The sequence below is a fragment of the Triturus cristatus genome, chromosome 11 (genome assembly GCF_964204655.1).
Source record: "Triturus cristatus chromosome 11, aTriCri1.1, whole genome shotgun sequence".
NCBI classification, from domain to species: Eukaryota; Metazoa; Chordata; class Amphibia; order Caudata; family Salamandridae; genus Triturus; species Triturus cristatus.
This window is the reverse complement of record NC_140594.1, coordinates 132,056,650-132,078,219: the sequence shown is the minus strand read 5'-3', so window position 1 is coordinate 132,078,219 and position 21,570 is coordinate 132,056,650. Positions and strand designations below refer to the sequence as shown.

At 45.7% G+C, this 21,570-nt stretch overlaps 1 protein-coding gene across 2 annotated transcripts in view; it reads right to left on the bottom strand.

Moving 5' to 3' along the window:
- LOC146783521 (uncharacterized) overlaps positions 1–21,570 on the bottom strand; it is a 327,300-nt gene that overhangs the window by 62,844 nt on the left and 242,886 nt on the right. Inside the window, exon 6 of one of the 2 annotated variants that reach the window (XM_085633493.1) lies at positions 11,312–11,434. In XM_085633493.1, the coding sequence (XP_085489619.1) occupies positions 11,312–11,434 (123 nt within the window). Of the gene's footprint in view, positions 1–11,311; positions 11,435–21,411; positions 21,476–21,570 lie in introns of those variants that run through there. The other variant, XM_085633494.1, reaches the window with a different exon arrangement.

Below are 21,570 nucleotides of genomic sequence, written 5' to 3'. Positions count from 1 at the left end.
TGTCAGGCATCTGAAGCGAGTTTTGGGAGTTATCCTGGTAACATTGTTAGCCCATAGGTGTTCAGAGATCCACTTGAGCTTATGAGCACTGAACTCATTCACAGATATGTGAAAACATATGCCTTCCTCTGCTTAGAAAGAGACTACTAACTGAGACTGGGAAGAGCATTACAAAGCCTTGGGGGAGGGGAGGGATGTCGACTGGCGGTCACAGTGTTTTTTGAATGAGGATAAACATGTGAAGAGCAGTATCATGGGCTATGTTATGTTAAAGTGACTTTTGAATCACACGATTACCTGGAGGTGTCTTGGTGCTAGCTCTGCTGAAAAGGATCAGAGAAATGCTAGCTCTAGAAAAGTTGAGTATTTAATTCTTTCCTGAAGGATAACAGATTGGGCATGGATCCAATGTGAGAGGGTAGGAGGTTCCATGCTTTAGCTGTACATATTACAAAGCTTCTTCCTCCCTAGTTGGCACTTTTAAACCTAGGCACTATCAGTTTCTTGGCCCCAGAAGAGCGCAAATTAATGTTTGGTTCATACCACTTGAATTTCTGTTTCAAGTAATCAGGACCAGCATCGTGCACTGCCTTGTAGGCAGTACACAAAGCCTTGAACCAGATTTGTTTCCTGACTGGGAGCCAGTGTTATTAATGAAAGGCTCGAGATACAGATTTAAATGTAGGGGTCCCTGAAAGCAGCTGAGCAGCAGCGTTTTGTAAGGTTTGAAGTTTGTTCAAGAGATGTTGATGCATATTTAAATACAGACCATTACAATAATCTTATTTTATAGAGGACCAGAGCTGTTACAACCATTTTTTGGGCGTCAGGGGGAAAGTAGGGAAGATTATTTTTTATCATACTCAATGTGTAGACAAGCATTTGCAATGCAATAGGTCTCGTATTTGCAAGAGTTTGAGCTATTGGCACGGTAAATGACAATGCCTTTTATTTATGTGTTTTGAAAACCTGTAAGCAGTGCGTAAACATGCACTTAAACACATAAATAAAAGGTATTGTCATTTATAGTGCCAATAGCTTAAATTATCACAAATGCGAGACCTATTGTATTGCAGATACTTATTTTAATGGCTCTAAGTAGGAAATTGTGATGTCTTCTCTATTTCCAAGTGTGGTGTGCAGAGATTAACTCTTCCTATTTTGAGGAGATACCACCACCATGGACCACTGATGACACTTGGGTAGCTGACTGATGGAGTGTACAATTCAACTTTAAACTCTGTCCATGATGCCCAACAACACTTGCAACAAAAAGTTCAGGTGAGATGGCAGAAAGGGGTGGTGGGGGGCGGGGGAGTTGGAGGTGCTGAGGTCACTAGATATTAGAAGTGAATATCGAGGACTGACGGCTCTTGAGGTAGTGATGTTGAACAAGTGAGGTAGATGTAGTGCTTTTATTGTGAAAGTACTAGGCATAAAGGGCAACATGCATGGGGGTGGGTGTCAAGTACCAGGGGGCAGTACAGTCTTTGTGCTATGATGGCTGTGAAGAGTGTGTGAACAACGATGCATTGGCCCCCGAGGGGCGGCCGCCGCCGTTGGGGAGGAAGATTAGCACTGCTGCGAGAGTCAAAGCTGCAAGCAACAGAGTTACCCCCCCTCCCTTTAAGGTATGTGTGTGTGGAGCAAAAGGTGAGCAAATGGCGAGTCATATGGGGCCGCTGTGTTTCTGGACCAAGGTGGCAGAGGTCCCCACTGAGCCTGGTGCGCGGATTTCAATGACAGTGGCCTTAGGGAGCAAAGCAAAAGGGGCCTTAGCAGGTTTGCAACATAACAGGGGGTCCCTCCTTTCGCTGGTACATCATTTACTGCTTGCGTTGCCCCACTAAGCTGGATGGCCTTCAATTCAAAATCAAGTATAATAATAATTCCAGCCAAATATATATTTGCAAATGCCAGTGCACTGACTGAGAGACTGAGCGCGCGCCACGCACTCAGTCGCAGTCTGTGGGTGTGTGGGGGCGGGGCTGACGTGGAAATAGCACAGCAGACAGCAGTGCGCATGTCAAGTTTTGGGCTATTAATTTGGAATCCTGGCCCGAACATGCGCACACGTGTGTGTGTAGTACTTATAGCACCATCGACTCACAGTGGCGACTGGGACCCGAGGGTGCTTCTTATAGCGCAGCCCCCCGGGTCTCATTATGGGCAGGGAGTAACCCTGCTCTTAAGCCAATCCTGGCGCTGCTGGCGCAGTGGCGCTGGTAATGCAGCGCCAGGATTGGCTGAGAGTCTAACACCGCGCAGTGCAGCAGCATGGTCATGACTCATGGTGCCGTGCGTATGGCCAATCACACTGCGGCAATGTGAAGCCATGCAGTAGTGATTGGCCATTCCTCAGTCTCTCTCTACGCTGTCGGCGCACCACGTCACCGCGCCAGTGCCTGCCACACGACACGATTCAGAGAGAGTCAAGACGAGCACGAGTCACTGTCGGACTCGTCCTACCTGCCTCACACACAGACGAGACACAGTGCAGCAGCCAGTCAGTCAGTCGAGAGTCAGAGCAGAGCTACTACTCAGTCAGGCAGTCTTCGTTCTCTCATTATCCCATAATGTAAGTTTTTATCTGTGTGTATATTATCTAGGAGTGTCAAGTAACTTGCAAATTAATGTGAGACTGAGACTGAGTGTCAGGGCCCAGGGGCCAGGGCCAGGCCCAGGGCAGGGGGCAAGCAATGAAAAAAATGTGTCCGGCGCGTTACCGCGTATAGCCTCCTCCGACCGTGTGTTACCGTTTGGATGATTATTTTTCGTCAAGAAGAGGTCGTAATCAAAATATTGTTTCGCTCCAATTTTTTTCCAGGCCGATCTTATCGCTGCCATTTGTGTTGTTGTGTCACATTTAATGCTAACAGTATGTCATTTACAGAATCGGCCCAGTGTTAGATTCCCTCATCATCATGATGATGAATGCTGCCTGTGCAGTGCCAGTGCCACCTTCTATACACACTACACAGTCTAGTGGTAGCCTCCCTTCTTCATGTTTTTCCACTGCCAGGTGACTCGTCGAATCACACGGCTGTGCATATCTCGCAATTTCCCGCGCATTCGGATTCGCCGCTGACGAAACTTTCGTCAGTGGCGAATCCGAATGCGCGGGAAATTGAAAGGCACAATATAGTCAGGATCAAAAAATAGAAGCTGCGTTAAGACCGCCGCCTAATAATAATTATCTGAGTTAATTACTGGTATTCGGAACTTCGGTATTTGAATGTACTTTCGTTTTCGATAATGAAGAAAAGGCGCAGCTGCCTCCCAGCATCCGATTTCCATTACAGATAGCGGCAATAAAAGAGGCCAGGCATTGGCAATAGAGCAAAATTAGAGCGAAATTGACTATGTGGCAACGCAGACCATAAATTACCGTTATTGTGTCCAGCACTCTGGCATTATCCCGCCGTCGATCCATCTCCTGCCTGTGATTAAAAGTTTTATAACATCCCCGCAAGTTCCGTCCCGAAGCTGGAGTTTATTTACGCATAATCAAATTAATTGCCCTTCTGAAAGACCCTTAGCGTGTTAATCCATTTGTATTGGTCAGTCATCTCGGCGCGCGGAGCCATACCTCATCGGATGCTGTGCTGTGTGTGTACTGTGACAGGCCACTGTGCAAGCGTTCCACACACATGGATGCACTGCGTGCACGTGTGTCGCCAGTGTGCACCCTACCTGGCTATGTGATTATGTTTATTATACGAAACGGGTCCAGAAAGGCAGTTTACCAGCTGGGAATGCCAAACACAAACAAGCAATAGAAAAGGCCTTGGAATTACGTTATTGTGGTGCATTTAAACAGAAGCATGCATAGACAGAAAATCATGAATATATGCATTCCCACATTCCGACAGAACACTGTCCATCATCAGTTACACGGAGCCAATATTCAAAGTGACACCCCCACACAGACAGGGGCAGGCACCCACCTACACAGACCAACAGCCTACCACTAGGCTTACACTTGCAGAGACAATACAGACACATCCATGCACATGGACAACACATACAGGCACACTTACATTCATAGACTACAAGCATCAGGCACACACCGCTTGACTCATTCTTTATCCTATTCTACCTCACTTCTTCTTCTTCCTTCTCTTTTTTTTCCGTCTCCCCTCTCTTTTGCAAACCCCTTTCTTTAGCCCCCTTTCCTTTCTCACGTTTGTGAGAAAGGAACCAGTGGACCACCTTATTCATTTGATAAGATAACGCAGCGCTGCAGGCTGCAGCGCACACCAGAGTCTTAGATTCCCTCATGAATGCTGCCTGTGCAGTGCCACCCTTCTGTCTTCAGTACAGTCTACTGTCTGATGTTGTTGCACCAAGGATATTGTTAATGTTTTTCCTAGAGAAAGATCAGAGTTTTGTGTAATGGAAGTTTTGACTCATGGAAAGGTAGCGCAGAACATCAGAAGGTTAATGTGCCTGCTGCAAAGAACATGTACCTGATGCAGATCACAAAATGCACATGATGTAAATAGGTCAGTGAGTCACTGCATTTGTCAGAGAGATCATTTTGTTACTTGCAGTTTGTAAGTTGTAATCCTAACATACAACAGTGAGCTATTAACTGTCATCTAAGAGCTGCATGCAAACTGCAAGCAGGTAAAAATTGTAGAGTTATGTCCCCCCCCCCCCCCCCCCCGTCTTTGTTTGATTACCCTAATGTTTCAAAAATAAATTGTTATATTTTTATTTTCAGCACCTGGTAAAGCCTACAAAATTAACTGAACCACTACCTAATTTTTGGCAAATTTTTGGACAGAGAACAAGAGGACCCAACCTCCTTTGCTGCTCTTTCATCCCGTCTACGACCCAGCAAACAACAGTGTTAAAGGTAAGGAAACTGATGATATATTTTTTCAGATTGGAAATAGGGCTATGTTTGTGGTCACTGGTCACTCTAGATGGTGGTTGGGGTGGGTGCACATTCTGAAGATTGTTCTCTCAGTGGATAGCATTTACTAATAAAGGAAAAGTAGGTCGCACACCGCTCGTCATTTACTAATACTGAGCCTTAGCCCTGTGCTTTGGGCAATAACGGTCGTAAAGGCACTATCTATTCCTTCCTTGCCTTGTTCAAGGCCCTCAAACAGTGTCTTTTGCAGTGTCTTCAGCAACCACTATGGCACACAGAGGCAGCAGGCAGTAAGGCTGTATATTTAGCAGTCCTGTTGGCCAAAGGGGAGCTTTGGAGATATATTGCGATAATGCACATGATAGATGTATTTATACTGAAATTTGATATAATTGCACCAAATCTTATACGTTGTACTTTGACTATTGACAGGCTTCTTTCAGATTGGTAAGGACAGCATCGACATGATGAATACGGTACAACAATTAATTACACGGTCATTCCATGCACGGCCACTAGAAGAGAAACTACATATAAAGAGATTAGGACCTGATCGGCCAGACCTACAACTACAACAAGTTACCCAGGACAGAGGAAAATCTTACACACGTACATTCTCAAACACCTGGTACACAAAAGCTGATTGGCTTACAGGGTGTCCGTCAAGAAACAAACTGTTCTGCTTCCCCTGCTTGCTGTTTAATGGTGATTTTCCTTGGACAAGAGAAGGAGTGATAGACTTGAAGCATCTGTCTGAAAAAATCAAGAAGCATGCACACACAAGAAAGCATATGGAAAACGTGACAAGACTGGGAATGTTGGGAGACACACAGATTGAGCAGCACATAAATAGTGCATACCGCCAACCAATACAGAAACACAATGAAGCAGTTGATAGGAATAGGCACATACTATCAAAAATAATTGATTGCATTCATTTCTGTGGTGCTTTCGAACTGGCATTGCGAGGCCATGATGAATCAGAAGGTTCCACAAATCCAGGAATATTCAAAGGCCTTGTGGATTTAATAGCAAGCATAGACAAGGAAATGGAAGCACATTTAGCAACTGCTACAGTCTTTAAGGGCACCTCTAAAACTATACAAAATGAACTCCTTGAGTGTATGCTCGAAATTATGAGAAGCCATATTGTCCAAGAGTTGCAAAACACAGACTTTGTGGCTATTCAGGCTAATGACACCACTGATGTGGCCACACAAACACAGTCCGTATTAGTCTTTCGGTACCTGGACAATGACAATAATGTTGTGGAGAGGTTCTATGGTTTCACTCATTTAAGAGACTCTACTGCAGAAACCATTACTGCAGCTATACTGCGTCAACTGAACTTCATTTTTCCAGAGGTGCACCAAAAAAAAAAAACTTATTGCACAAAGCTATGATGGTGTGTCCGTAATGAGTGGAAGCCTTGGTGGAGTACAGAAAAGAATTAGAGATGTGTACCCTTATGCTCATTACGTGCACTGTTACGCCCACCAACTTAATCTTATTATGCAGCAGGCAGCATCAAAGATCTCCGAGACACGAATTTTCTTTCAGGATGTAGGAGGCATGGCAGCATTCTTCTCACGTTCCCCAAAAAGAACGGAAGCACTTCAGGAGATTGTGGACAAAAGGGGATCCTCAACTCGTTGGAACTTTAACATACGTACAGTCCAACTAATATATCAATATAGGGAGGACCTTGTGAAATGTTTTGAAACCATAGAAGCCAATGAAACCTTTGATTTCAAAACTCAAAGTGAAGATAGAGAGTTTCAGTTCTTTCTGTTTTTATTTCAAGACATAATGTCAGCTGTCGAAAATTTTTACAATCAGTTACAAGCACGAGAGATTGATACTGTCTCTGTGAAAAGAAATACCGCTATGTTTGTCGAGCGCATAAGCATAGTGAGAAATGAGGTTGACAAATTAGACAGCAAACTGCCAGAGGCTTCAACTTTTTCAAACCACAGGAAAAACATCACCACTCTGGTCCGAAATGCAAAGGAGATATGTGACATTGTAATTGTGCATGCACAAGAACGTTTTGCTTTCACAAAACATTTGATGAGTGCCGCATTATTGGAAAGTGAAAACTTTGCAAAATATGGTGAATCGTTCCCTGAGCATGCTCTGCATGAGGCTGTGGAAGCTTATCCTATGCTCAACCAAGAGGACTTCAAAACTGAGTTGACTGTACCGTACTCAATGCCTGTGTACCAAAAGGCCAGAGATGCCAGGTCTTTGCTGACTTTAATTCATAAACTTAATATGGAAAAGACATTTACAGAGACAGTGGCTTTACTTAAAATAGTCATAACCACTCCTATGACAACAGCAGAGGCAGAACGATCTTTTTCCGCCTTAAAGAGGATTAAGACATTCCTAAGGAACACCATGCTTGAGAAAAGACTAAATGCTTTGGCAACGCTCTCTATAGAGAGCAAGTTAGTTCAAAATATCTCAGAATTTAACGTTCAAGTTATTGAAAAGTTTGCTGCTCTTAAAGACAGACGTGCTGATTTTAGATACAAAAAGTAAACATATGTTGAATGCTGCTAGTTTGCGACCACCTGTTTAGTTGTTTGTTAAATAAAAAACACCTGTGAGGTACTCAGAAATGCATTATATATCTCAAAGTCTGTTATGAAGCTCTGTGGTTATACTGAATAAGCAGCTACCTATGTTATATGACATGATCTCTTTATTACTCTAATAACTGCACTTCCTTAATTGCTTTATTAACCTTTCTGCTTTCTCAAATTTGCTTGAAAATGCACCTTTTTTCCACTCTTTTTTCAAAATTTTCTCGGGGGGAGAACCCCCCGAACTCCCCTTAAGTTGTTCGGGCTCGCTGGCTGCGCTCGCTCGCTATGCTGAAGTATGACAATCTTTTTACGCACCACCACTTTCAAATGTCACCGTCCGCCACTGAGGAGGGAGGGGGTGGGGGTGGCTGCAGGATCGGGGTTTGTAGGATGCCAAGGCAGCAAGTGGTGCAAGGTTTTGGGTTGGATGCCTTGGAGCCGTTTTTTTCCGTGGGGACTATGCTTCTTGAGGGGGAGGGGGGACAGACGGAGGGGCACACGTGGCTGAATGAAGTGTATTGTTAAAGTCCCTTTACTTAGCTGCGTTTGTTACTTTTCCCATTATTTTTAGGACTTATTAGGTGCACAAAAACCACACACAGGGGTTGGGAGTGGGTCGGTACAGTGTGTGGGTTTTAGGATTCTCACTCATAACGCAGACATGTGGGGTGTTACACTAATTTCTTCATGCAGCAGAGGCATGACACGTTAGATGCGATTTGTGCAGCCTCTCCCAATCCTATTGCTTGTTCCAAGAGCCTGGGGCGAGCCCAGAGTACAGCCACTCATGCCATGAGTGTACTTTGAAATAAAGAGACCTTACCAGCCTGCGCACATGTGAAGATCTGCTGCATCTGGGTTCAATGAGTACATGCGTGCTGCACCTCTGTGTGGCCGCCATTGCTCAAAGACAGCGTCCCGGGAGTTGTGTGGTGGTGGTGGCCGGCACTGTTGAACACAAGACTTCAAGCCATGGTAGCCGGGTGGGAATGCGCACTGCGCACACGCTCCGCAAAAAAAATCAATTAAGAAAATTGAAACAAACTCACCGCCGATGTCCCAGCGTGGCCACAGTCCTGCCGCAGGTATGTGTGCCCGTGAGCTATCTCTGTTGCTGTGGCTTGCACGCTTGTCTCTTGGCACTAGACGCCATACGCGTGCACATCTCCTGTCCGGGTGTGCACATCTCCTGGCCCGCGAGATGCCTGTGAGGAGCGGGCACCATCAGAAAGCAGCGTCCCGCTAGTGGTGCACACACAAGCCCGCAAGTGGTGCGCGCACGACAAGGCCACGGAATCCCTGCGAGGAGCGTGCGCCATGAAAAGAGCCGGCCTCCGTGTTTCTGTTTCCTGCCCACAGTGCGATAGAAGGAGCCACAGAAAGTGCTGGAAGTCTGCGCTACTCCTGGGTGACAGCAAACATGGAGCCCAGAGAGGAACTCCCGCAGCACTCGGGTGAGAGGCAGGACTGGCCTGCCCCGCTGCCACCACGGCCGCCGGTCAGTCTCACTTGGAAGGAGGCAACAGCGGGCAAGGGTTGACACTGACGGGAGCAGGAGCGGAGGGCCGGCTTAAAGTTAGCACTGGAGGAGCCTGGGAGAGGAGGAAGGGACCAACGCTTGAGGAACATGCTTCTGCTCCCGGGTAGCCAGGAAGCCGGCCGGGGCTCCTGCTTGGTGCTGGGCGTGCTGCCTCTGCACTGCCTGCTGGCTGACACCCTAGGTGAGTCCATCCATGGTCTTGTGACAGTGGGGGTGCAGTACGGGTAGTGCCGCTGGAGCGTGCAGTGCTGTAAAGTGCCTACTGGGCATACAGTGCTAAGGGGCGCTGGAGGAGGTGAGTATGCACAGGCGCTGTTGTAAGTGCAGTGCATTACGTCCCGGGTGCAAGGGGGTAGCGTAAATGCACCCTGTGTGCAGCATGTGTCTGCCCCAGGGGGTGTAGTCGCGCTCGGAAGGAACGCGGACATCGGGAGGAGGGCGAGAACTGGACGTCAACACATGACGGCAACAGAAAGGACGGGAGGGAAAGCGAAAGCGTGGAATGCGCGCATTCTGCTTAAACGCCGCGACCTGTGCACATTTTCTGTCCCTCTTCGAAAGCAAGTCAATAACAATAGATCGCGCCTAGGCGAGCAGCGCATGGCTCTGCATCGCTAGGCGAGATCTGAAAAAGGAGGCGATAATTGCATTTACGTGGTCTATAAAAGCGATTTGTTATTCATTAGTACTCCTAAGTTTCTTGCCTTCCTTACAGGAATAGGGAGGGTTCCTAATTCCTCCGACCACCAAGATGGGGACCAAAAAGAAGTCTGGTTGCCAAAAAGAATGACCTCTGTCTTCCCAGAATTTAGTTTCAAGCAATTCTTGCTCATCCAATTGTTGATAGCCAACATACAGTCATGGAATCTGGAACCAGTGTTATTATCCTTGTCAGACAGTGACACAATAATTTGCAGGTAACTGGCATAAGGTGTTAGAGCAAAAAGAAAGATATAATCAAGGTTGCCAGTGAATTTACATAAACGTTGAACAATGTTGGACTAAGCGAGGACCCCTGAGGGACCCCCCACAAGGCAAGCAGAAGGGTTCAGGAAAAATTGTTTAAACGATACTGTTTGCTCTCACCCCGAAAGGATTCTAATGGGGAAAATGCAGCCCTTTTGATCCCAATGTCATGGACATGGTCAATCAGCAGATCATGATTGACTGTATCAAAGGCTGCCGACAGATCGAGTAGGACAAGGGCTGCACTCCCTCCTTTATCTAGGGCGGCACTTATCACTTAACGTCAGGCAACTGGCGCTTTGCAGCGCGTGAGTCGAAATCAGCAGGGAGAAATAAAATGAATCAAACCAGGGTCCCGCAACCCCGCAGACCTCTCACAGGCTCCCCTGTGAGGGAAAGTTACTTGTAAGACAAATTGTTGCTAATTAAAAAGTGAAAAACATAACACATAAAATCATTAAAACGGGGAATAAATCCTTTCAATATGGTGCACGATTTTGTAGGAGCGAGGTACCTCATAAAACTGGCACGGAACATGCCTACAAGGAAAGCAGGAGTGGGAAGATCCAAACCTGATTAGCATAAGCTGCTTCATAAACAGAAAAGTCCACATAAAACTGATTAAAGTGCAGTGCTGGCAAGCATCAACAGTAGACATTTTTAAGGTGAAGTCTATAAGTCTGGGTAAAGGCAGCCACATCATAGCACTGCACCACCGGTCAACACAGAAAATGATATACCTACATCTATGCCTTTGGCAGGTAAAACAAAGCTTCAGTGGACACCAGACCCATAATACCCTCAGTAGTGAGCTCACTATGATAGCTCTATAGTAGCTCATCGCTAAAATGCACACAGCTGAAGGAGGTGCAACCACACACAATCAGAAGGAACACTGGTGGTGATCAAATATTTGCCAGTTTTTGCATGTCCTCAGACTGTAAGGAAAGGAAGAACAAGGCACTAAATGATGGACAGATATTCATATACGCCATGAAAGTGAACGCAATACTTTTATTTTTGTATGTTTTTTGTGTAGAAGGGGCCTACTTTAGAGATCTAGATCATCCTCTTCTTGTAACAATTGAGAAAGGACTCTGTGTAACCAAGGTTTTTCATCTGCAAGTTGGATCTTCAAAGGAAAGTGGCAGTCTCTGCATATCACACAACACACTTCACTTCCAAGAGGAACTTCTCCAGCCAGCCTTCAAAGACTCTAGAAAAGTACGATGCAACACTGAACATGGAAAAAGACATTGAGCCTGCATGTTCTAGCTGATTAAAAATACCATTCATCAAACAGGGTAAACATGTGGCGCGGCTGAGATGTACCTGACAATGCCTGTGCTCCTCAGTCGATTTATGTGGTTCCCAGCCTGGAGCTCGGACTGGAGGCTGCGTAGATTGTCTTTGCTGCCGTTGACGAGAGAAATGTCTGGGCTCTGGTCCATAAGACTGAAAACAAACCAGGGGATATGTCAAGAAAGAGAGAAAACGTAAACCAGACAATATTTTTTTTTAAACAAATTTTATTGAATATAAAATTATGCAGTATGCAGTACAGCAACCAAAGGAAATGGATGACGAAGACATTGTATAATACAGTTCCACTTCACAAACAATTAGTTCCTTAGATCGCAGGACTTTCATCACTAACCGCTCTCACTCATGAGTTCTTGCACAATCCAGTGACCGGACCGCCCCCGCCCGCCCCCTCCCCACTGCTTTACAGACCCAAATAAACGACCCATTGGTGCCACACTTTCTCCCATTTCTTAGGGCAGCCCCTGCCTTCGTACACTACGTTTTCTGCTGTACAAAACCAGTCTAAGTCAGTCTTCCATTGACCCACGCTCTGTGACAGGGCAGCCCCCCATGCCCGGGAAAAACTTCTTTTGGCCACCATTGCAGCCACCATGAGCCAGAGTTTCTGGTATTTTGGCCATGCCTGCTCCCTCGTTACAAACAGTATATTCCATATGGCGTCTATGGAAATTTCTTGTCCCAGGACCTCTGACATCACCCGTGTTACCTTCTCCCAGTAGTGGTGTATAAGAGGTCATTCCCATAGGATATGGAATAAGGTACCTTTACTGTCACAGCAATGAATACAGGTGTCTGCATGTATGCGTCCAAGTTTGTTCATGAGCGTGCTCGTGGAGTAGGACTTATGAAGGATCCACAACTGTACTAGTCTGAATCGTGCTCCGATTGCCACCTCCCTCTGGCTTTGTAAGGCTTCTACCCAATCATCATCTTCTAGTAACCCGATGTCTGCTTCCTAGGCCTCCCTCAGTGCCCCCAAGGGATCGAGTGAATTATTAACTATCTTCTTGTATGTTAGGGATAGTGCTTTTTCGGGAATAGGATCCAATAGAAGCCGATCTTCCAAGGGGCTGCACTCCGGAATATATTCCCCCTCACGGATATGTGTACAGAGTGCATGCCTCCGCTGAATATACTTGTATCGTTCTGTTTCTGCGAGCTGAAACTCAGACTCTAAGTTTTAAAACAATATGATCGCCGGGCCCTGCCATACATCCCCTAAGTGGGCAATGTCCAGTAGTTTCCATTTGCCAAAGCCCTGCAATTTCCTGACCTCTTCTAGCATATCACTTCCCACAGCGGGGTATGTTCCGTCAAACTGTTGTCCCAACCAAGGAATCTATTAGCCCCTTCTCACGCATCCAACACTGCTGTTGTATGGAGGGGCATGGACTTCTCAGCTTGTTTACTATACAAGGCAGCAGGATAGCCGCCAGTGCTTATCACTAGATGCTCAACACGTTATGCCGGGTCGTTCCTATCGTCAAAGACCCAGTCATGTATTACTAACAATTGTGATGCCCAATATTATTTCGTAAGGTCCAGCACTGCCAGGCCACCCTCATATACGCCACACTGTAGTTTGACTAGTGCTATTCTCGCACCACCCCCGTCCCACAGTAGCTTTCGCAGTTAACTATCGACCTCTTTGAAGAATCCGTCAGGTATCTTATATGGGGTGTTCTGGAGTATGTAGACCATTCGAGGTAGCGACATCATTTTAAACAGGATGGCTCTGCCGTCCTATTTAGATTGGCAACGTCCTCTAATGCGCCATGTCTCTTCTCAGGCGTTCAAGTTGGGGTAACAGATTTCGAGCCATGAATTCTGCCTTTGTCTTGGTTACTACAATGCCGAGATATTTAAAATGGTCATGCACTTGAAGCTGGATCCCCTCGGGGAGGGAACGGTTGGTGGGCCACCCAAGAGCATAAACAGAAGGGACTTATCCCAAATAATTCGATAACCTGAGTATCCCACGAATGTGGGAAAGATTTGTAGGAGCCTGCTGACTGTAAAGCGGGGTCTGGTCGCGTATAGAAGAACTTCGTCGGCGTATAGGGAGATTTTCTCTTCCCATTGTCCACCTCCATTAATTCCAGAGGCCACTGGGTCTGGCCGCACCCACGCCGCAAGCGGCTCCAGATCCAGCGCGAATAGCACAGGGGACAGTGAACATCCCTGCTGCATCCCCCTGTGCAAGGCAAAGGAGTGGGAGATGAAGCCAATCACAAGTACTCGGGCGGAAGAGCAGTTATACAGTAGCCTGATCCAGGATTGAAAATCGGGGGCCAAACCCAAATCTATCTAAGACAGCGAACAGGTAGTGCCACTCGATGCTGTCGAACGCCATACACGCGTCTAAGGACAGGAGTGCAGCGTCCTCAGTCGGCCGGGACTCAGTCAGGTGCATCACGACGTACAAACAACGTAGATTTAATCTGATGCTCCGGTGTGGCATAAAACCAGACTGATCGGGGTGGTTTAATGATGTAATCACTCCTGTAAGGCGACTCACCAAAGCCTTAGCGAGGACCTTGACTTCCATATTCAATAAAGATATGGGCCTGTAGGAGCTGCAGTGGTTTGGCGGCTTACCCGCCTTCGGTATAACTACGATGGTGGCTGTACTTTGGTCAACTGGTAAGCAGCCCGCGTCCCAGGCCTCTTCAAACATAGATAGGATATACGGCGCCAAAACGCTCGTCATATTTTTGAATAGCTCCGCTGGCAGGCCATTCGGCCCTTGGGCCTTCCCCGACTTAGCAGTTCTTTGCATTCAGTATCCGTTCAAATGGGGTTTAAGGCATAAACCTCCTCGTAGTGTTTCGCAAATGCTTCAGCTATCCCCTCCCCTGTTACTTGTACCGTCCCCTGCAAGTCACAAATCTCTGCCACCCAATTACGTTCTCTAGCTCTCCTCTCTAGCCAAGCGATCATCTTGTTGGCTTTATCGCCAAGGTCATATACCTGCCGCTGTGTTGCCAGGGCGGCTGCTCTCGCAGAGCGATCTGCGAGGCTTTTCATCTCTTGCTGTTTATGTTTAAATGTTTTTATTAACATTTTCATAAACAGAAAGTATTCCATCAACATTGGCAGTGATGTGCAGGAGAATGTGTCATACATACATTAATGCAATGTAAAAAAGGCATAGTGCTCGCAGATAAGATTGCACATTCGTGTCACTGTCAAGGCAAGGAGGACATTGCACTGCGAAAGATACTACCTTTTATGTGAAACAAAAAACTGAAACAACCCCCCCACCCCCGCCCCGTCTGATATCCCTTGGCCCCTGACTGACCAAATCTTGTCTCGCCACAGAAACAGTTTCCTTCATACAGTTGAAGCAGGTTGCAGCTCTGTCCCCAGGTCGGAAAGTCACAACACCCTCAGGTATTTGGGCTGCGCGATTTCATTGAATTCTGCTAGGAGCAATTTTAAAAATGAACTCCATATTTTCTGAAATGAGGCAGCCGAGCTACTCAGTGTGACAGAAATGCGTTCCATCCCAATGATATGCCATATGCAATGAAGCCACACTACGTATGTAGGAATATTCGCCCCCCAATGCATCAAGATATTCTGTAAAGCTGCACCCAGTGCTTACCCCATCTGTCGCCCTTTCCTGCTCTTCAGAGGAAATGTAATGGGGTTGGGTAGGCACAGGACCACATACACCGGGAGTCGCGGGATTTCAGTGTCGAATAGTTCATCTATCTCGTCTAGAATTTTGGACCAATAGGAAGACAGCATTCCCACGGTATATAAAGCAGAGTGCCCTCTTTGTCACAGCCTCACCAGCAGGTGGGACTCCTTTGTGGATTGCCCCTGTGGAGACGCACGGGTGTTAGATACCAAAATGTCGCTATTTTCATAGCAGTTTCCATACTGGCTATATTTCGGGCAGTGTGCTTTGCTCTGTAATAAATGCCCTCCCAGTCCTGTCCAGAGAGGTCCCCTCCCAGTTCTATCCCCAATCGCTGCTGACTCGGGGTTGCTTGTGGGCGTGGGCCATCTCGGAGCATGTAGTACATTTCAGATATTATCCCTTTGTCGGTGAGCTTGGTGATTAGCCATTTTTCATATTTGGTCAGTTTGCGACCCCCCTGTTCCCTCATCCTGGGCTAGAGGACCCAATGTCAAATCTTCAAATACCTCAATCTCTCGGACTCAGGAATCCCATTTTCTAACTTCAACTGGGGAAACAAGATTACCCCCGAAAGATCAAATAGGTGACCCACCGAACAGCACAAGGTGTCACGCCACTCCCCAAATGATTTGTCAGACATCCCTGGGGTGAATTCGCTATTGCCAAACAGGGGGGTCAGCGGAGGGAAAGGTTGTGAGTTTCTTGGTTGTCGCCACCCTGTCCTAGACCGTCATTACTGACTTGGTGACCGGAGAGCCCATCAGGCCCCGCGGCCGTTGTGACCTCCGGAGAAAGTGGACCTTCCATAAGGGGATGCCGGCCAGCGCTCTGTCCTGAAAAAGCCACTGCTTTTCGGACTCCGGCCTTGCCCACTCCACCAAGTACCGCAGTTGGGCCGCTTTATAGTAGTTAAGGAGATCCGGTATTCCAAGGCCCCCATTTTCAGGGCTCATGTATCCTAGTGCCTTGCTCCATCTTTTGCCTTTTAAGCTAAGTCAGACAATATTGATATGGTCTCCCTGTTCAAACAAATTAATGCAGTAGTACTCAAGGAACTAAAAGTATGACAACAAAGCACAAAAACCACGTAACAGAGGGATGAATGAACAATAGAGACTAATAATTTTTTTTTAATAAACAGTCCTAAATAGCATTAAAAAAAAGAGAAGACCGCAGTACATGAGGTATATCATAACAATATACTATCTAGGAATTACCTGGAAAGACCAAGTAAAACCTTTCGGAGTGCAGAAAAGCAAAGGGCTGAGTAACAGAGCACGTCAATATGATTTCAGAAGTCATTCTATTCTCCCACAAAAGTAACCACCTTCCAATCCAAGGCTGGATCAGTGACCTGAAGGCCCTAAACTGTTCGCTCACTCGATCTCACTCGGCAAAGTCCTTAGGCTTCACCCTGGACAAAAATTTGACACTGAAGGATCATATCAATAATTCAGCCAAAGGAGCGCTTTACATGCTTAAACACCTCAAAAAATTAAACCTTTCATTCCATCGAACGATTTCAAAGGGGTTGTGCAATCTCTAGTCCTCGCGAAACTTGATTATGGGAATGCTATTCTCACAGGGATACCGAAAACTTACCTCGCCCCCCTCAGATTAGTACTTAACATGGCGGCGCGGCTTATTACAGACTTCAAGCAGCATGACCACATCACACCGGCCCTCAAGTCCTTAAACTGGCTACACATTGAAGGAAGATGCATTTACAAGACTGCCTGCATCACCCACCAAGCACTTAATTCTCATTCCCCCGACTATTTAGACAACAAACTCACTAAAGTTGGAAGGTCAAGACCTTTGAGAAGCTCCACCGCTCTTTCTCGTGCCAAAAAAACTAAAAAGGAAAATTACCCAGACTCGCTCTTTTTCAGGTAATGCTCCCAGCATTTGGAACTCCCTCCCTAGGGACCTTCGCTGCAACCCCTCCTTCCCTGGCTTCAAAAAAAGATCTGAAACGCCATCTCCTCAATAAATACTGGAGCTCATGAATCAATCTGAATCTGGTTCAACTAGGTTCACGTGTTCAGTTCATACCTCTGCTGCTCCGTTCGCTATGTTCATTCTCTGTGTTCACCCTTTTTGCTTACGATGTCCCTCTCCCCAAGTGTTTTTTTAATGGATCACTTTTCAGTTATTTTCATGCTTAATTGAGCTTAGTTTGTTTTGATGTCTACTTCATTGTGTACTCCTCTGTAAAATTATTCTTCCCTTGTTTTAATATTTTATGTATTTTCTGGTATCTTTGATGATTACCTTGCTCTTGAGTTTGTAAAGCGCTCTGATACCTCCGGGTCCAGCTAGCGCTATATAAAACCTTTAAAATAAAATTCTGCAGTCCTGTTTCAAAGGATGGATTTGGTCTACCAGTGCACTTTGGGGAAAAACAGGTGGAGGTTAAATCAGTGGTTTCATAGAAGTATGACAGTAGGTTTGTGGCCAGGAATGGTGTTATCAAGCAGCCTAGCCCTCCCTTCACCTGCAGTCACAATCAAATTATGTGTGCTCAACATGTCCTGATACGGAGACAGAATATCCTGGAATAACTAACAGCTTTCTGTGGTAGCCCTACCTGCACTTCCAACCGCAAAGAGACATGGACCTAAGCTAACATCAGTCCATCAGCCAGAGAGACAGAGAATATACTTTAAATATCTAAGCACCAAAGTACAATCTTGCAGCTGAGCGAAGTTAGATCCCTTGATAAATGGGGTAAAACAGCACTAAGCTTTTTTATCAAACTTTGAGCAGCACAAGTGAAAGCAAAGTAGTGATAGTGGTTGCAACTCCAAAAACCAGTGTCTTGCCTTTGGTGAAGCTTCATTTCAGGTCACTGCCTCAAGCTTGAAACAAGAGCCAGCCTCTCAGATCAGGTGGAAAATTCACTGGGGATGTCGGGCATCTGAAATGAGTTTTGGGAGTCATCCTGGTAACATTGTTAGCCCATAGGTGTTCAGAGATTCACTGGAGCTTATGTGCACTGAACTCATTCAAAGGTATGTGAAAACATATGCCTTCCTCTGCTTAGAAAGAGACCACTAACTGAGTCAGGTCGAAGCATTACAAAGCCTTGGGGGGCGGGGAGGCGACTGGAGGTCACACTGTTTATTGCAGAAGGCTAAAAATGTGAACAGCAGTATAATGGGCTATGTTGTGTTATGTTAAAGTGACTTTTAAAGCACACAATACAGAGGGGGTGTCCTGGAGCTAGCTCTGCTGAAAAGGATCGGAGAAATGCTAGTTACAGAAAAGCCACATTTGTAATTCTTTCTGGAAGGATAACAGATTGGGCATGGATCCAATGTGAGAGGGTAGGAGGTTCCATGCTGTGGCAGTACATATTACAAAGCTTCTTTCTCCCCAGTTGGAACGTTTAAACCTAGGGACTATCAGTTTCTTAGCCCCAGAAGTGCGCAAATTCATGTTACGGTTCATACCACTTTAATTTCTGTTTTAAGTAATTAGGGCCAGCATTGTGCAATGTCTTGTAGGCAGTACACAAGACCTTGAACTTGATTCCCTGCCTAACTGGGAGGCAGTGTAATTTATGAATGGCTCGAGAAACAGATATAAATTTAGGGGTCCTTGAAACAAGCTGAGGGGCAGCGTTTTGTAAGGTTTGAAGTTTGTTAAAGTGTTGTTGAGGCATATTTAAATACAGACAATAACAATCTAATTTTGATAGGGCCACAGCTGTTACAACAGTTTCTTTGTGCGTCCGGGGGAATGAAAGGGAGAATCTTTATCATCCTCAATGTGTAGAAAAAAGACGAGATAACTGCATTTACGCGATCTCCAAAAGTGAGTTGTTATCCATTAGTACTCCTGAGTTTCTTTCCTTCCTTACAGGAATAGGGAGGGTTTCTAATTCCTTTGGCCACAAAGATGCGGACTAAATAGAAGTCTGGTTGCCAAAAAGAATGACCTCAGTCTTCTCAGAATTTAGTTTCAAGCAATTCTTGCTCATCCAGTTGCTGATAGCCAACATACAGTCAGACAGACACACAATAATTTGCAGGTCATTGGCATAAGATGTTAGAGCAAAAGGAAAGATAATCAAGGTTGCCAGTGAAGTTACATAAACGTTGAACAATGCTGAGGGACCCCAAGCGGCAAGGGGAAGAGTTCAGGAACAAATTGTTCAAGCGCCACCGTTTGCTCTTGCCTGGAAAGAATGGATGTTAGCTGGGAAAATGCAGCCCCCTTGATCCCAATGATGTCATGGAGACAGTCAATCAGCAGACCATGATCGACCTTATCTCCCCTGTGACTTTGATCAGGGCAGTTCCTGTGCAGTGGCCACTTCTGAATCTGAACTGAGTGGTATCCAGAAGATGGTATTCTGTATGAACTGTGCCAGCTGTTGATTCATGGCCTTTTCTACAATTTTAGCATGGATTGAAAGGTGAGAGATTGGGCGGTAGCTATTGGGATCCGTCGGATTTAAACTAGTTTTATTTTCTATATGTGGAAGTATAGAGGCTACCTTCCATTGTTTGGGAAAGTAGCCCCTCCTGAACATTGAATTGAAAATACTTATGAGATTGGAAGCAATGATCTCTGGTGCTAATTTGATCACTGAGGAGCGGCCTGGGTCCAGTGGAGAAGCGAACATCGAGGAATGAATTTGAATCATTACCTGGTTAGTGGTAATTGCAGGAAATTCCGTGAAGGTAGCCTGTTCAGGACCTGAAGAGGAGTGCTGATTTCCTTCAGGGATGATTTCTTTAAGTCAACGTTGTTGTATATCTGGGAAACAATTTGCAAGAGAATGGCAATAACAGGTTGACTACTGCTTGCCAGACTATTACATGGGACAGAGGTCAATTTCGTCACTATCTGGAATATTTCTGTTGAGGATTTGTTTTTAAAGGTTCAATTTGTTGTGTAAAATAAGCAGACATTTCTTCAGTCAGTAAGGACTTCTAATAAGTCAGACATTGTTTATTCTTTTCTTTTTCATCCCTACTGTAATCCTTTCTCCGCTTTCGTTCTTGTCTTCTGCAGCATTGTGTCTGCATTCGAAGAATGTCCGCATACAATGGCACAGACACTTTATTTCTATGGAGGTGAGATGTCTTGGCAGGAGCTAGGAGGGAAATTGCCGAGATTAACCAGGTGGAATAATTTAGAGTGGCCTGATCTATGTCCATTGAATATTCGGGCTGAGAATGTGCCAGCATCTGGTTAAATTGATCAGTATTTATTCTATTCCAGGCATGTGACCTATGAGGACTATAGGATCGGGAAGCGCTCTGTGAGGTATGTTTATCTCAAACATCACAGTGTGATGATCTGACCCGGTCACAGAGCCTTTTTCAATGAATAGGGCATGGTTATTAAAATTCCCGTCCAGCGTGTGGCCTGCAAGTTGTGTGGGATCACGCACTACTTGGGAAAGGCCTAAGCTGGCCATGGTACCAACGAAAGCCTCAGTATCTTTATCAGTTGAAGCTTCTAGATAGAAGTTGAAATCTTTTAGAACCATGAGATCTTTAGCACATAAACCGGCCTCCAATAAGGAGCCCACCGTCGGGTTGAAGATGTTCCTTGGGCCAGGAGGGCGATAAATGAACAATTCATTAAAAGATGGAGTGTTCGAAAGTTCTATGTTAAAGGAGAGCGCCTTGCATTCTAGCAATAATGCAGGGCAGAAAATGGCTGGCCTATTGTCCGGGTAGATGGTAGCTAGTCCATCACCCTGTTTAAGGGGTCTATCTAATCAATAGATAGAATAGCCAGGAGGGATTCCCGCCACCAGGTCAAGGCCAGAGGAGGGATCAGCCCAAGTTTCTGAGACAAACTATGTAAGGATGGTGATTATCTAAAAAGTCAGCAAATGACGTTTTCTGTTTTTCCACCGATCTCGCGTTAATAAGGGCGCAGAGGATTTATCCATTTGTGCTGGTAAACTTGCCCAGTGATTTGGTTAAAAGCAAAGTTTATTTGTTAGCACTAACCTGTGACTCAAGGTTAACTATATGAACACTGCATTCTTGACAGATAATGTTGGTAACAACAGAGAGAGAGACAGAGTCTAAATAAACAAATCTAGCTGCCTTGACCATATTATTAAGTGCACAAAACTCTTTCCCTGTGTAGCATCTCCTCAGTGGGAAGTTGGAGTAAAAACGGGCAGGGAGAAGGGTGCTAGGCACAGGCGGGCTTGCCTTTGGCATATCAGTGGTGCGGCTGCGCTGTGTGCCAATTTAAATATCCCTCCGTGCGAGGGAGGGGTCGTGTCAGGGAATCAGCACTTTGCAGAGCGCGAGTCCAAAACAGGTGGGAGAAATAAAATTAATCATACCAGGGTCTAGCAACCCCGCAGTCTTCACACAGGCTCCCCTGTGAGGGAAAGTTACTAGCAAAACATATTTTTGTTAATTAAAAAGTGAAAAACATAACACATAAAATCATCACATTTAAACAGGGAACACACCCTTTCAATATGGCGCAAGATTTTGTAGGAGCCAGGCACCTCCTAAAACCGGCACGGTACATGCCTACAAGGAAAGCAAAAGTGGGAAGATCCAAACCTGATTAGCACAAGCTGCTTCATAAACAGAAAAGTCCACATAAAACTGATTAAAGTGCAGTG